The 14,453-nt window shown below is 45.2% G+C and overlaps 1 protein-coding gene across 1 annotated transcript; it reads left to right on the top strand.

The window, feature by feature from the left end:
• Positions 1 to 4,075: 4,075 nt before the first annotated feature.
• Positions 4,076 to 9,945, top strand: RPL11 (ribosomal protein L11). The gene is made up of 6 exons (XM_036257424.1): positions 4,076 to 4,113; positions 4,892 to 5,042; positions 5,830 to 5,936; positions 8,165 to 8,296; positions 9,343 to 9,453; positions 9,868 to 9,945. Exons 1-6 carry the CDS (start codon positions 4,108 to 4,110, stop codon positions 9,895 to 9,897), a joined length of 537 nt encoding a protein of 178 aa, XP_036113317.1. The 5' UTR covers positions 4,076 to 4,107; the 3' UTR covers positions 9,898 to 9,945.
• The last annotated feature ends 4,508 nt before the right edge of the window (positions 9,946 to 14,453 follow it).

Raw genomic sequence — 14,453 nt, 5'->3', positions numbered from 1 at the left:
ATTTAACTCAGTGGCTCAGACCCTGATAGATTTTCCTGGTCAATGCCGCAGCCTAGAAGTCTGTTTCTTAGATCCCCCAGGTATCTTATGTGTGGCTGGACTTCAATCACTGCCCTAGGAGGCTTTGAACTCAAAGGAAGGAAGCACCTTCATGAAATGCTTCTGTGGTGGCCTGTGCTAGATGTTAGGTATTTACAAGTAAATCAGGAAAACTCTTAGGGGCTCCCAGTTAATGGGAAAGGGTGTGCATTTCAAAAGGCTAATTTTATAGGTGGGTCACAGAGGCTGCCACATAAATCTTGTAAAGCTGGTTGAGTTCCTCCTCTCTCTGCCATAAATAGATAGATTTGAAGCTGGGTACCAAAGCCTTTTCCTCTACAACTTGAAATCAGGGGAACATTCCAGAACCCCCAGGAGAATGTAAACGAGTTCCACTCCATGGGCTGTGGTGGGCACAGAAAAGGTGCTAGTTGCTTGGAGGCTAGGAACATTAGTATGGTGGGGTGGTGGGTGCCCCAAAAGCAAAGTTTCCCTGTGACCTTTATTTATAGAAGCAGAATAGTTAAGTGGCTAGGAATAAATGTGGCGGTATGAGACTTATGGGTTTTCAACCATTGTAGCCAAGTGTCCTTCCACTTCTTTGCCTCAATTTTTTACCTATACAATATAAAGAGATTTGCAACGAGTTGTTGGGAAAATGAAATGAGTTTATAGATATACTCAAAGTATCACTCATGCCTGGCCAGTGTGACTCAGTGCTTAAGCGTCAACACACGCACCAGGAGGTCACCGGTTCAATTCCTGGTCAGGGCACACACCCAGGTTGTGGGCCAGATCCCCAGTGGGGAGCGTGCAGGAGGTGGACAATTGATGTTCTCTCTCATCAATGTTTCTATCTCTCTCTCCCTCTCCCTTCTTCTCTTTCTAAAATCTACAAAGAAAAAATATTCAAAGTATCCCTCACTTGGTTCACCTGACCTCCTGTGCAGGTACCTACAGCTCATGCCCTGCCAGTGTTCCCACTTGTTTCTTCACGTCCCGTGTCCTAGGTCGCTTCACTGTGCATGGCATGAGGTAGACGGTGGCCGGAGGAGTCATCTAGGCCGTGGGGAAAAAGGTCAGGTGGCCAAGTCACCATGTCAGCCAGGCAGTGAGTGGTGATAGCTACTTCAGGTCCCTCCCGGCCAGGGGCAGCACAGACAGAGGCACACCTGGGCAAGATAGGGTGGCTCATGGAGAAGACTTGGGGTTGCTCTTGTCTTACCTGAAGTGTCCTAACCCTGCCCCTGCTAATGCGTTTTTCTTTTTGCTGATGAGTATGAGGCATGAGAATAAAGCACAGCAAGTCTTTTTGCCTCTGCCTCTCCTGACCTGGAGGTCTCAATCGAGGAAGGAGTGGGGAAGCGCGGGGGCTAATTCTGCCCCTTCTGCTTCCTTTGGGGACCTGACTCATGCAAGAACCACAGGGAGGCTCACAGGGAGGAAAAGGGGGGAAAAGAGGAACTCTGGGGAAGCTTTTGGCTCTGACCTAGTTTATCAGCTCCTAGGGACTGGACTTTAGCATTAGACTATCTGACTTAAACAGCATCTATAAAAGTTACTAGATTTCTGTTTGTTCATCTATAAAATGGGAAAACAATAGTACCTGACTCACAAGGATGTTAAAGCTTGACGAGTAGCCCGGATGGTGTGGTTCAGTGGATTGAACCACATTCCATGGTCTGAGAGGTCCCCGTTCAATTCCCAGTCAAGGCACATACCCGGGTTGCAGGCTTTATCCCCAGTAGGGGGCGTGCAGGAGGCAGCCGATTGATGTGTCTCTCTCATATTGATGTTTCTACCTCTCTCTAAAAAAATGAATAAAAAAAAAAAAAAGGTCGCGTGAGCCCTGGCCGGTTTGGCTCAGTGGTTAGAGCGTCGGCCTGCGGTCTGCAGAGACCCGGGTTTGGTTCCCGCTGGGGGCGCGGGCCTCGGTTGCAGTTTGGCCCCGGCCTGGTTGGTCGTGCGGGTGGCGGCCCCTCCATGTGTCCCTTTCACGTCGATGTTTCTCTCTCTCTCCCTCCCTCCCACTCTATCTGAACAGGAAATGGAAGAGTGTCCTCGAGTGAGGATAAAAAATAAAAGGTCAAGTGAGTTGATACCTGTTGGCCATGGTAAATTTAATTATTGATTCTCATCAACACGGTGTGGGTATTGGGGTCAAGTGAGAGCTATTATGGGAAAGTTCAGTGGAGAAAATTGGGGGAGGATAGAATAAGACTGAATTTTGGAGGATGAGCTCTGTTTTATCTTCCTAGGCGATGTGTTTCCCTCAAATTATTTTCTTAACTTTACTTTGACAATTTCAGAGTTACAGGTAAGTTGCATGAAGTCCCAGGTACACTTCACTTAGATTCCCTAAACCTTTTTTTTTTTTTAATCCTCACCCGAGGATATTTTTCCATTAACTGTTAGACCATTACTTTTTAGATAGAGTGGAAGGGAGGGAATGAGGGAGGGGGAGAGAGAAGGAGAGAGAGACAAGGGTGTAGAGACACACATCGATTGGTTGCCTCCCCCACGACCCTGATGGGGCTGGGGATCAAACTTGCAACCCAGGTACATGCCCTCAATCCTTCTGTCCAAGGGCCAACTCTCTAACCTCTAAGCCAAACTGGCCAGGGCAGATCCCCTAAATCTTAAATTGACCTCATTTGCTTTGTCCTTTCCCCTCTAAATGCAATATTTTTTCTGAACCATTTGAGAGTAAGCTGCTGTTATGATGCCCCTTTACCCCAAAACTGAATGTGTATTTCTTAAACCAAGGCCATTCTTTTATAGAACTAAGGTTAAGTAATCAGAATGAAGGTATTAAATTAACATGGGTGCATTTCTGAAGTCTACAGATGTTATTAAAATTTTGTCAATTATCCCAATAATATGCTATACAGCAGAAGAAAATCCAGATCATGTGTTGCATTCATTCAGTTGTCCTTTATTGCAAGTTTTGAACCAGCCCCTCCCTTCACTCTGCCCCCTCCCAGAGGTCTGGCTGAGCCCCTAGCTCTTGGCGAGCCAGTGGGTGCTTGAAGGAGGAGGCTCTGTGGAGAGGCCTTTTCCCTTTGCCTTCCTCCATCAGACCAGCTTCTCAGAATGCCCTTTTGTCCCGACGATGAAACAGTCTATGGGCCTCAACCCCACCTCTAGCGATGAGAGAAGAGACTTATGGCAGCACTTGGCTCATTTCCTACCCAATTTCTGTCTGTTCTTTTACCATTGGTTCCTCTTAAAGGAACTGGCCGACTGGAGGTCAGCTTCCGCCTGTGATGCGGATCCTGACACCCGCTTGGGTCCTGTTGCTAAGGATTTAGTGTAAATCAGGGAGCCCTCTTACTGTCTGGATGGGAGACCTTGTCTGTCGGGGCCTGCTCTGCAAGCTGTCTTTGTGCCTTCAGGACGACCCTCTCTTAATTATATACCATGTCTAACACTTTTGGGGGAGGGGAGTCACTTGGATATAGTAGGTTTATATTAATAACAAAAGTAACCACTTTTTGTGGACTTACTATGTGCTCTACATAATTACCTCATCTAATTCTCACAATATGATGTACCCATTTTAAAGATATCTTATTAGTAACCTGCCCAATGTTACTAATATAGCTATTAGCTAGCCAAGATAGGACAACAACTGCCGGTCATCACAGCTCAGGACTCAAGTCACTGTTCTAATTGTATAAATGCCATTTATTTACACTGTTGCAGAATAAATTATTTGTTTCGTAATTTGTATACTTGACTTAATGTAGTTCTGGCAGTCTCATCACGCAAGACCCACCAGGCCCTGAAACTGGGCGCGCGGAGGGCCCGAAAGTTCAAGTAAAACCCAGTCTCAGAGCTTTAAAAACTATTTTTGGAAAACCCAGGTCCGGTTTTGCTCAGTGGAAAACCTCAGCCAAGGTTGTCTGCAGTTGCTTGCAGGGTCCACGAGGGGGGAGCCGACCCCACGCTGAGCCAGGCGCGCCTCTCTCTCTTCCTCATCTCTCTTGTTAGCAGGGGAAAAGAGCCCGCCTCCTATCCCATAAGGCCCTGAGCCGGAAACGTCACTCTCTCTTCCTGTTCTCCATCATGGCGGTGAGTATCTGAGGCCTGAGTTGGCTTCCCTTCATCCGTTCCCATCCACGGCTGGCCGAGTCCCCGAGGGCTGCCTCGCCCGCGGCCCGAAGAGGGCGGAGCCGCCGGTACTGGCCGTTCAGGAACTTCAGAGCCATGCGGGCCGAGAGCGGGGAGCCGGCCCCTGTCGCCTCCCCTCACGTCCTCGGAGCAGGCTCGGGACAGCCGCCCGGAGGGCTCCGAAGCATGGGCCCGTCGCTGCAGCGAGAGCAAGCGGCTCGAACGAAGGGGTCTGGGTCTTGGGGTCCGACCGGACCTGTTTCCGGTCCTGGGGACTTGCGCCTTGGCCGGTGCTGGGGAATCTCCGCCGGGACCTGCGCTCAGGGAAGGGGCCAGCCTTTTGCCGCAGCCTCGGAGCTGCTTCCGAAAGGGATGGGAGACGTGGCTCAAGCACGTGCTTCCTGTTTCATCAGCAGTTAAACTATTTTCTCGTTTCCCCCACCGGCCTTATAATGGGGCGCTTGCTCCCCGTCACCCTACACGTTGAGCCCCTTGGGGTTCATCCTCAGTTCGTCCTCGGTACCTGCCGTAAGTTTCGGTTGACCCGTTCCATCCATGGAGGAAGAAAGATCCCGAGCTGTCTTCCTCGATGCCTCCCAGACAAACAGTGACACATACAATTCTTTAGGGCTTTCGGTACGATCTGGGATGAGCAGAGATAAATATGCTCTGTATAAAAATAATGGGCCCGCGGCTGTGGCGGCTTGAGTGTGTTGACCGCCGCGCTCCCTTTTTACAGCAGGATCAAAGTGAAAAGGAGAACCCCATGCGGGAACTGCGCATCCGCAAGCTCTGCCTCAACATCTGCGTCGGGGAGAGTGGAGACAGACTGACCCGGGCAGCCAAGGTCCTGGAGCAGCTCACAGGCCAGACTCCTGTGTTCTCCAAGGGTAAGTGGCAGACGTGAAGCGGGCCGGAGGCTTGATATACCTGGGTGTTTCTTAACTCCCTTTCTGCCAAGCCTGCTGAGAGCCCATTTTGAAAGTGACAGAGTTGACATCCCTTAAAAGCATTACCTTCCTGGGCTGCCTTCCTTGTAGGATGGTTGTGAGGTTGGAGTACAAGGTTTTATGTGAGCAGAGATTAGTTACGAGCCCAAGCAAAGACTTTCCAATTTCCAAGTAAGGGCTGAGGTAGAGTGGAGATGCTGGGGAAGCAGTACATGGTATTAGGCCTGATAGACAGGCTACATTGAGAACAGGGTCAGGTTGTGTAGCGTTAGGGTAGTGGGATATGTCAAGTACTTGGGTTCAAATCCTGCCCCTTATTACCAACTGTGATCTTAGACACGTTAGCTTCTCAGAACTTTATCTGTAAAGTGGGGGTGACAGTACAATAAGGTTTAAGCGAACATTAGCTATTATTTATCCTAAAGTTGTGTTTTTGTAGGACACAATGATTATCTTTCTAGGGGCCTTTTCTGGTTGTGAACTTGCCCTTTCCGAGACTTTGGCATTGTGACTGAGCTCTTAATTGCTTAAGTATGATTTGGAGTTGGGGGGAAAATCTGTGTTTCAGATGAAACCAATGAAAAGATGTAGGTGGCATTGGTTAGAACACCACCACTTAGAGTGTGAATAGATACTTAATGATCTCTTTGGAATCATGGAGGTGATGTTCTGGGGAATAGGCAGGGGGGTATAACAACACCTGACTCCTTGTTACCCCTGCCTGCAGCCAGATACACTGTCAGATCTTTTGGCATCAGGAGAAATGAAAAGATTGCTGTCCACTGCACTGTCCGTGGGGCCAAGGCAGAAGAAATCTTGGAGAAAGGTCTAAAGGTGAGGCTCATCTTGTCATGGGGTGATGTTAATGAGCACCAGCTTAACACAGATCATTGTAGTGGCAGTAGTTAAACTTAATGCACTAGGGTGTTTTTCTTTTCTTTTTTTAAGTGTAATTGACATAACTTTGTGTCTGTTTCAGGTGCACAGTATGATATTTGCATATACTGAAATGATCACAATAAACCTAACAAGTCAACCATCTGTCTGTGTACAGAGTTAAAAAATAATTTTTTTCTTGTGATGAGAACTTTAAAGATTTCCTGTTAGCAACTTTCAAATATGCAACACAGTATTGTTAACTATGTAGTCAAACCTCAGTTTTGGAACATCTCCCATTTCGAACGATTCACTTCTCAACCTGACAACCCTTACATGCTGTTGCTGTATGATCAGTCAGGTGTATCTCAGGCAACAAAGGAGAGAACGAGTCAGTTTACTGCCTTTCACACCTCAGGAAATTGTGCTGTGAATATTTTCGTGATTTTTTTTTTTTGCTTTTGTTGCTGCTTATTACTATTATTATTAAATTTTCATTTATATTTCATGCCCTTTACTAAAAAATATGTTTCTTATTGATATTTTTAGGGAAAGAGGGAGAGAGAGATATAAACATTAATCGGCTGCCTCCCACACACCCCGCCTTGGGATTGAGCCCAAAACCCGGGACCTCTCAGTCCATGGGACAGTGCTCAATCCACCGAGCCACACCAGCTAGGCAGTCTTTTTGTTTTTAAAATAATTCTTTATAGATTAAACAGTACACTAGACATGTACATAAGAAAGGTTAAAACGGAATCATTTGTGGGTCTGGAACGCATTGATTCAATTTACATTATTTCTCATGGGAAAATGCTTCAGTTTTTTTTATTTGTTTTTTATCCTCAACAGAGGACATTTTTTTCCATTTTTTATTCAGATAGAGTGGGAGGGAGGGAGAGGGAGAGAGAGAGAGAGAAACATCGACGTGAAAGGGACACATCGAGTGGCTGCCACCCGCACGACCAACCAGGGCTGGGGACCAAACTGCAACCTAGGTACGCGCCCTGGGAACCAAACCCAGGTCTCTCTGGACCGCAGGCCGACACTCTAACTGCTGAGCCAAACCGGCCAGGGCAAAAAGGCTTCAGTTTTTGAACGGATTTCTGGAACAAAGTTAGAAAACCGAGGTTTCATTGTAGTCACCATGCTGTATGTTATATCTCCATGATTTATTTTTATAACTGGAAGTTTGTACTTCACCCATTTCACCCCCCATTTCACCCTCCTTCCCTAGCAACCACCAATCTGTTTTTTTGGCATCTGGGATTTTTGTTTTTTAGATTTTACATGTAAGTGAAGTGATGGTGTTTTTTTCTCTGTCTGACTTATTTCATTTAGCATAATACCCTAAAGGTCCATGGTATTATTGCAGATGGCAAGATTTCATTCTTTTTTATGGCTAAGTGGTATTTCATTGTGTGTATATATACATCACATATTTATACATTCATCCATCATTGGACACTTAGGTTGTTTCCATATTTTGGCTATTGTAAATAATGCTACAGTGAACATAGGGTAGCATGTGTATTGATTTTTGAGGAACTTCCATACTGTTTTTCATAGTAGCTACACCAATTTGCATTCCTACCACCAGTGCACAAGAGTTCCCTTTTTTCCACATTTGACAACACTTATTTATTGTGTTTTTGATAATAGCTATTCTGACTGGTGTGAGATGTTATCTTACTATGATTTTGATTTGCTCTTCCCTAATGATTAGTGATGTTGAGCATCTTTTCATGTGCCTGTTGACCATCTGTCTTTTTTTTCTTCACTGATTTTAGAGAGAGGGAGAAGCATTGATTTGATGTTCCACCTATTCATGCACTCATTGGTTGATCTTGTGTATGTCCTGATCGGGGATTGAGCCTGCAACCTTTGTGTAAGGGAACAGTGCTCTAATCATCCGAGCTCCCTGGTCAGGGCCATCTGAATTGCTCTTCCTGCATTTGGCAGAGTTAAAGTGTACTCTGATGCTTTCCTCTGGGTTTTTTCCTGCCCTTTGAAAGTTGGAAAAGTTCTGTGAAATCCATAGTTGGGATGTGATTTGGTGTAGTGGGGACATCAAATTTTGTTCCCTGCCAAATTACACTAAATTGTATTTCTAGGGTGCTGAATATTGTAAGCTAAGCTGGTTATTTTGGGGGAAAGGAGTGTGAATGCTACATTTTTCTCCTCAGGTACGAGAGTATGAATTACGAAAAAATAACTTCTCAGATACTGGAAACTTTGGATTTGGGATCCAGGAACACATCGATCTGGGGATCAAATATGACCCAAGCATTGGTATCTACGGGCTGGACTTCTATGTGGTATGAATATTTCATCTTTTCCTTATCTGGGAGGAGCATGAAATCTGTTACTCCTTTATTTCATATGTGCTATTTTGACGTTCACATGTTGAATTGAAGCTTTGAGTGTTGTCTGCCTTTGTCTTTTTTCCCTTTGGAAGATGTGCCTCGTTTGTGGTGTGTGTAGGGATGTAGCACTGAACTAGATAGACAAGACCACTGCTATTGTGAAGCTTAAAGTTTAGGATCTGTCAACCACCAACATGGCTGTAAGATGGATGAAGAAACTATTTCATCCAGCCACTGAATTGAAAATTTGAGAGAGAGTGTTGGGCGCCTCATTTGACATTGGGTTGGCTGCACTAGGCTGCTCTTTCTAGCTCCTTTCCTTAGACCCTGGGAGAGGGTGGCTTCCATCCAGAGGACAGGTTTGGTGATGTGGCTGGTTTGTCTCAGGTGGGGATTTCAATGTAGGAATGGCCATTTGTCTTAACTGCTGTGCTTTGATCCAACCATCAAACTAAATAGCAAAGACCAGAAGTCCTGACTGGTGTGGAACCTGAATGATAGCAATACCCTTGTTAGATTTGGATATCCAAACAGTAATGGGAATTGGGTGCTCACTGGGAGTCTGGGAACAGCAAACCTAATTTAAAAAGGACTTTTGTACTGAAATGGAAGGAGAGCAATAAAACTACTTCTTTGTGCTTCTCAGAATTTTAAGTTTTCTACAATACATATGTGGTAAGATTGTTCTTAATAATGTTTTTAAGAATAAAAGTGCTTTGGAGATTGGGGAGCAGTGGTGGAGAATCCTCAGCTACCACTGAAAGTTAAATAGAGAAGGAGGGCGGTGCGGCAAGTTCCAGCCTCCAAAGCAAACCTATAGTATGGTGGTGTGTTGTCCAGGATATTGGTACCAGTTCCATCAGACCCTGAGGTGATGGGTCCAGAATGCATTGGGCCACCAGATGACTCATGAAGATTGATCTCTCCAATGTGTGAGTCTTGTCTGTCTGCTCTTGACTCTGAGCTAGCGAGGTGACTGTTGGTTATTCCTGGGACAGGTGCTGGGTAGGCCAGGTTTCAGCATCGCAGACAAGAAACGCAGGACAGGCTGCATTGGGGCCAAACACAGAATCAGCAAAGAGGAGGCCATGCGCTGGTTCCAGCAGAAGGTAAAGCTGATTCATCTCAGATGAAATGGTGGAATATGAATGGAGTTGGGATTTGGGGGTGCAAAATCTATCACCATTTGGTGGGTAGCTTTATTGAAAGTAGAATATTTGGGCAACTTGGCAAGTGGGGGAATTCCAGGGTTAGTGGATTAAAGGAGCACCCAGAATCAGGCCTTTTCTCTACTCCTGTGAATGCTGATAGCTCGAAGGGTGGGAAACGGCTTAAATAAGAGCCCCCTTTTTTCTAGGGTACAGTACCGTTGAGCAGTGTAGCTTGACCAGCTTCAGAATGGGTATGGGATTCAGAGCCAAGTTTGTGTGTCAGATTTTGAATTCTGAAATGAAACGTTAGCCGTTGCTGCAATCTTTGCTGTTGCCTCCTGTTCTGAAAAAAATAAATCTCTTCTCTTTCAGTATGATGGGATCATCCTTCCTGGCAAATAAATTCCCGTTTCTATCCAAAAGGCCAATAAAATATTTTCAGTGAAATGTACGTTACTGTGTGTGTTCTGTGAAAGGAGCCTGGCCATATTCAAGTCCTTGGACCTCAAGCCATTAAAGCTTCAATGGGAATAGCTGGTAACAAACCGTCTTCCTCTGAGTGGATGCCAATGTTTCCTGGCAGATCTAATCCTGAGCTTTGCAGCATTGCCTGTACACACCACACCCTCGTTGATAGGCTGTGGTGCAGTAGTTGCGGGTGATTTTAGAGGGGAAGGTATGATTGGGGCTGGGATTAGAGCCTTAATTAAAGGTGGGTGCAGTGCTCCCATATTCCAGGAGGCTCCACTTGACTCAGTGATTCTGTTCTTCAGGAGTTTTTATTAGCACTGATGCCTGGTCTTGAAGGGGTCACAGGCTTTAGTATAATGCTTGGGTTTAAATTTTGGTTTAACTGTTCAGACCCAGTTTTCCTTTAAAATGAGAGTCTATAAGGTTGAGATACAGTATAAGTAGAGAAGAGGGTGGTCTCTGAAGCAGATTGCCTGGATTCGGTTCCCACATTTTTCCAGATGTGTTGACCTTAATCAAGTTCCTGTCTGCCTCAGTTTTTTCATCTGTATCACGGAGGCAATAATCAGTAATATATCCCTCAGAGGGTTATATAATATTTGTAGAATGTCTAGACTTGTACCAGGCACACGGTGCTCAAAACAGGTTAATTTTGTGTCTTGGTGTATGAGAAATGTTTCTCTTAACCAGTTTGGTCCCACCCCCACCCCCCTTTGGTGTGACAGTGGAATTTTCTTGCCTGTACATTTCCAGGTCACTGAAGCAGTGACATTTAGAGGCACTTAACTGTCTTGTGACTAACAAGTTCAGTTGTCCTTGAGCCACCTTTTTATTGCTGTTCATGGTGCTGTATGTAATTTGTTAGCTGTCTTCATAGGTATTTTAAAAATCAGAGATTATTTTGGTGTGCCTAATTTTTTATGGAAATGAGATTTATTTTGTCTTTATGATAATAAAGTCTTATTCAATAAGATCAGGTCCAGTTGTTTAAAGGGGAGAATCGTGAAATGTGTTGCCAAATACTTTTTATTGCACTTGAAATATCAATGTGCACTCACTTCTGAACCTTCTGTAGGGCCAGGGCTATCACCTTGTAAACAGTGAAAACTTGTAAAGGAGTCTTGATTCTTGTGTCTGCTTCATTTTTATAGGGGGAACCTCACTCATTTTAACTTCTGTAATTATAGTACAACTGGAATAAATATATTTGAGAACAAACTAACACGTGAATATGTAGCTAACATGTTGGTGCTATCTGCTGTGGGAAGTCGGCATGTGTACAAAGGAGATGGAGAGCATTTGCTAGTTTTATCTAAAAGCATTTCAGAAATGTGTGCAAAGTTAAGTCGCCCTAATGCTACTATCAACTTTGTGCACTTTACTGTTAGTAATTAGCTGTGTATCTGTTTTAGAGAGAGAGAACATCGATTGGCCGCCTCCTGCACCGCCCCCCTGCCCCCCGCCCCCCCCCCCCCCCCCCCCCGGGGGATCAGGCCCACAACCTGGGCATTTGCCCTAACCGGGAATCGAACAGGCGACCTCTTGGTGCATGGTCAATGCTCAACCACTGAACCACACTGGCTGGGCTGTATCTGTTTTTATGTTTGTATTACTATTTAACAGTACAAAACTGCCTACCCTTCCTTTGGTCCTTCTGGACGTGTACTCAGTTGAGTTGATTTCCTGTTTATAAAAATTTTTTTTCTTTATTTTTAGAGAGAGGAAGGGAGAGGGAGAGAAACATCAATTGGCCGCCTCCTGCATGCCCCCCACTGGGGCTTTGGCCTACAACCTAGGGATGTGCCCTGACCAGGAATTAAACCAGCGACCTCTCGGTGCATGGGTCGATGCTCAACCACTGAGTCACACCGGCCAGGCTGATCTTCCTGTTTTAAAGGTAAACTGTCTGGGCTCCTGGCCCAGTGAAAAAAGGACTCTTGGGAGTTCAGAGATCCAACTGGATTTTTGTCTTGGCTTTAGCAATATTTTAGGTGAGTCATGAAACATCTTGGGGATTGGAGTTAGTGGGAGTACTTCCCCAACCAGTTTAGAGCAGCCACTGCTGGGAAAGCTTACCCTCTGTTCTGGTTAGAAGCTTGGTTCCAAACATATCACACTGAGGTCTAAAGCATTGATATTTTGGGTTGAGCTGCTAATAAGTGGATGGGGTCACCTGAGGAATTGCTGAAACTCTTGGACTCTACCTCAGACCAACTGCATTAGAAACTGTCCTTTAACAAGATCTGCAGGTAACTTGTATGCCCACACTAAAATATAGACGCACTGCCCACGCCCTAATGCCAGAACAAAGGGAGAGGACATAATATCCCAGGAGAGTTCTCAAATAAATTTAGTTTTGTGAAGTTCCTGCTGTGTGGTTATTTTTCTCATTTCTTCAGCTGCTACCTGTGAAAATTTGGATCAATGTTGGGTGACCCTCTGCCCCCATGTCCCATTGTGTTTGTTTTCAGAATAACGTAGTGTCCCTGATGGGCATCTTTCTGTATCCTTTACTAGGCTCAGAAATACTGGGTGCTATTTATCTGTTAGTAGGGTTGCTATTTGCATTAGTTCATAGAAGTCAGATATGTGGAACATTGTGCCACGTGGGGATAATACCACAAATATGTGAAGTGCTATGGGAATAGGTACAGGGGTGGTCTCTGGTACTTAAGCAACAGCTAGATGATGGGGCCAGCTTGCTGTGCGAACGCTAGGAGGTCCCAGAGAGGCCAAAGAATTAGACAGCAAGGATAGAGAGCAGTAGATCAGATCGGGCTAGTGAGGAGCCAAATCACAGATCCCACCAATGGAGACTCTGGCAGGGGCAGCAGGACACTAGAAAGGGCATTTAGGCACAAATGGGAAAAACCACTTAGGTTATTGTACCAGAGTGCTTGGGAGAGGTCAAAACCCAGGTGAGAGTAGGGTACTTCTTAGAAATGTAATGAAAACTTGAGAAAATTGTGCGTAATGCATATGTTACTGTTTTGAACTGTTAGGTAGAAAATATCAATCAACAAGGACTTTATGCCAAATAACTCTCTTTTTAAATTTTTTTATTTATGGATTTTAGAGAAGTATCAATTTGTTGTTTTATTTATTTATGCATTCATTGGTTGATTCTTGTGTGTTCCCTGATGGAAGATTGAACCTGCAACTTTGGTGTATGGGGATGATGCTCTAACCAACTGAGCTACCTGGCCAGGGTGCCAAATAAACTTTACTCAAAAGTCATATTTGGCCTGGTTAGTGTGGCTCAGTGGTTGAGTGTCGACCCATGCACCAAGAGGTCGCCAGTTCGTTTCCCGGTCAGGGCACATGCCCAGGTTGTGGGCCAAATCTCCAGTGGGGGGCATGCAGGAGGCGTCCAAAGTTCTCTCTCTTCCCCCTCTCTCCCTTCTGCTCTATCTGAAGATAAATGCAAAAATGTCCTCAGGTGAAGATTATTGAGGAAACTGGCTATAATTTTAATTTGCCTTTTTTCCCCTCTAATTATTTTCTCATGTGACAGTGGCTTCATAATATGCCATCTTCGGAATGTGTCTTATCTGTACAGCCAGCATCAAATGTCAGGAATGTTAGGTTCATGGAACTGCCCCAGGAGAGGCGCTTCCTTTGCCCTGTTGTCTTGGCCCTCTGTCCAGTGTCTGTGAAGTCCTTGCACAGTACCTTCAAGCTATTAGATGGTGTGGTATAGTTGAAAGAATGCTAAGCTGGAAGAAGGAAGGTCGCGATTGTTCTTTCTCTGCTTCCCCTGCTGCCATGGTGGCGCAGGCAGGGTAACCAGGCAGATTGCAGCCTTCTTGGTGTTCCAGAGCAGACTGGCCTGTTGGATTTTGTGCACAACCCTTTATCTTCTGAATTTTGTGCTCTTTCCTTTTCCTGAAGTTTAACCACCTGCTAGTCCTAATCTGTTAAACTCCATACATACACTGAGGTACTTCAGCCAACGAGTGGGTAAAGACCACAATGAATAGGCTGCCAGAGGTCTGAGTTCTAAAGGATTAAGGCCAGGCTTCCTAGGTGAGAGGTGAGGTTAGAGCCAGAAACCACTCACAAATACTTTAAGCTGCCAGCACTAGGGACTTGGCTGGTGCCTGGGGTTACAGATCCACTTCTAGAGCAGCTTGTTGTGGAAACCACAGTTTGTGGCTGTCAGAGGGGAATCCAGCCTCAGGGATCCAGAGGCACCAGGTGGGCAGGTACACGAAAGTTTAGGAAACAAATACAGGTGGTTTCACAAATCTGAACAAAAATGATGAGTTGTGATTGTACCAATTGAGGAACTTAAGCAACTTGCTTTTAAGATGTTATGTAATTATATTTGTCACTTGATTTAATTTGCTGTGTGGTAAATGTCAGTTACCTAGAGTCTGAGAGTAGCTTGAAAGGCAAAGGCATTCAACAACAAGCAGAAATGATGTTCTAGACTCCCTCAATTACCCTGGTGAATGTAATGCTTTGACAAGAAGACTTTTAATCCT

Source organism: Molossus molossus, unplaced genomic scaffold, assembly GCF_014108415.1.
Source record: "Molossus molossus isolate mMolMol1 unplaced genomic scaffold, mMolMol1.p scaffold_m16_p_12, whole genome shotgun sequence".
Lineage (NCBI taxonomy): Eukaryota > Metazoa > Chordata > Mammalia > Chiroptera > Molossidae > Molossus > Molossus molossus.
This window is presented reverse-complemented; position numbering and strand designations above follow the sequence as displayed.

Coding starts and splice junctions, on each gene's coding strand:
- RPL11 (XM_036257424.1), top strand. Junction 5,043..5,829: donor GACTCCTGTGTTCTCCAAGG/GTAAGTGGCAGA, acceptor CCCTGCCTGCAG/CCAGATACACTGTCAGATCT. Junction 5,937..8,164: donor TCTTGGAGAAAGGTCTAAAG/GTGAGGCTCATC, acceptor TTTTCTCCTCAG/GTACGAGAGTATGAATTACG.